Source organism: Chlorella variabilis, assembly GCF_000147415.1.
Source record: "Chlorella variabilis unplaced genomic scaffold CHLNCscaffold_34, whole genome shotgun sequence".
In the NCBI taxonomy this organism is placed as follows: domain Eukaryota; kingdom Viridiplantae; phylum Chlorophyta; class Trebouxiophyceae; order Chlorellales; family Chlorellaceae; genus Chlorella; species Chlorella variabilis.
Genome location: NW_005435054.1, coordinates 222074 through 223982, shown reverse-complemented (window position 1 = coordinate 223982; position 1909 = coordinate 222074). Strand labels below are relative to the sequence as shown.

General features: G+C 69.2%; 1 protein-coding gene across 1 annotated transcript in view; it reads right to left on the bottom strand.

The window, feature by feature from the left end:
• Window positions 1-1909, bottom strand: part of CHLNCDRAFT_141447 (hypothetical protein) — a gene marked incomplete at both ends in the record, with an annotated part of 11994 nt that overhangs the window by 1877 nt on the left and 8208 nt on the right. The window contains 3 exons of the mRNA XM_005843116.1: window positions 239-370; window positions 677-743; window positions 972-1138. Of these exons, the coding sequence (XP_005843178.1) occupies window positions 239-370; window positions 677-743; window positions 972-1138 (366 nt within the window). The remainder of the gene's footprint in view (window positions 1-238; window positions 371-676; window positions 744-971; window positions 1139-1909) is intronic.

Below are 1909 nucleotides of genomic sequence, written 5' to 3'. Positions count from 1 at the left end.
TTTCTTCCCATCCTCCTTGCCCGCAGCGGGCGCCAGCAAGTCCTCCTCCTGAACAGTCGTCTCCAGCAGGCGCTGCAGCAGCGCGGCGGCCGCCACCTGGGGGGACGCCGCGCAGTTCGGTGCTTATCATTTAAAGAACGCGGGTCGGCATTGTCCTCAGAAAGCGCGGCGGCAGTCCGAAGAAAGCGCGGATGTGGGCTGACGGCGGCGGCGAGCGAGCGCGGGCGCGCCGCCCCACCTGTTTCCCCGCCTGCTTGTTGCGCGCGCGCCCCTCCCCTGGTTCAACCGTCTCCCCATCCTTCTTGCTAGCCAGGCGAGCCTCCACCCTAAAGCCCCCCATCAGGCTGACCTGCTCCACCCGAAACTCCACCTGAGCAGGCAGCGGCGGCGGCGGGGGGGGGGGGCTTGGTAAGGGTGGCAGTGAAGGGCGGCAAACACTGGGGGGACACACCGAGGTTGATGATAATCGGGGAGCGGGAGCCGAGGAGGCGACGCCGAGGGGGCGGCAGCAGGGCAGGGCAGGCGGCGGCCACAGGAGCGGCGGCAGGGGCGGGCGGCGGCTGGAGAGGGCAGAGGAGGGGCACGGGCGCGCAACCCGCGCGTGCGCGGGCGTGTGTGTGTGCAGCAGAGCCAACTTAGGTGTGGGCGGCCCGGCTGTACCGCTGTACCGCTGTACCTGCAGCGACAGCCTCGTAGCGTACTCGTTCAGTACCGCCAGCGGGAACTGCTCTGTGCCACGCTCCCTGCAGGGCGCGGGGCGGCAGCGGGGCGATTTGTGACACGCAGGCAGATATGCTGGTCGAGCAGCGATCCGGGGTGCTGCGCAGCAGCGCCAGGTCAGGCCGGGGAGGCGGGGAGCAGGCTGGGCAGCAGTGCAGGATGGCTGAGCAGGCGCCGGGTACGGCGCCTGCATGGCCCTCCAAGGTTCAAAGCCAGTAGCCTGCATTGCTGCTTGCGCTGTGTCTGCTCACTTGAAGCGCTGCAGCAGGCTCTTGACTGCGGGGTAGGCGTCGAGATAGCCGCCGGCTGCGGCGCCGGGCAGGGTCGCCACCTCGGCGGCGGTGGCGGCCGCCGCCGCCTTGCGCAGCTGGCGGGAGGCGGGCGCCTGCTGCATCTGGCGCCTCCCCTGGCTGCCAAACTGCAGGAACAAGGCGTGCTGGTCCGGCATCGGCTGCGCTGCCCGCTGCGGCTGCCCGCCAGGAAGCGGCGGGGGAGGGGTGGGTCCATGACCCGAGTATGCACCTCCATTCGATGCGCCCGGATAGCCCGCAGCCTGGTCCCAGCCCCCTGGCGGCTGCCCCCAACCCTGTTGCGCCGCACTGGGAGGCCAGGGGGGCTGTGGCGCCCCCCGATAGGCCCCAGACGCCCCGTACATTGCATAGGAAAGGCGCCGCCGCGTCGCGCTCAAGCGATTGAGCTGTGGGCATGCTCCCGCCGTGCACGCTGAGGCGGTGCAAGCAGGCGGGCGGCAGCCTTGCATGGGCGATGGGTGGGAGCCGGATGTGGGGCCTTCCGCGTGCTGAGACTGTTCAGGAGGGCAGTTTCCTGACAAAGCTGTGTGCTCTTGAGCCGGCTTTGGGTGTAACCGGAGAAGCGCCGGCAGCGACCGCCGCTGCCGCCGTGCTGGCGCTCCTGCTGAGCTGCACCCTCCTGCCCCTCAGCGCTGCTGATCATGTACAGCAGGGAGGGATTGATTGAGGACGGGTAGCGGTGCAGGGTACTGGCAGCAGCAGCCGTCTGGGATGGAGACAGCACGGTGGAGGCATCAGGCACGGAGCCTTCACCGCCACACTGAATGCTCGCACTGGGACGGATACGTGAGGAAGGAAGGGATTGCTGGGGGTCACTGGCAGTGCTGCGGAGGCATGCATAGAAGAGGGTAGTCAGTGCTCAGGGGGGGGAATGGGGT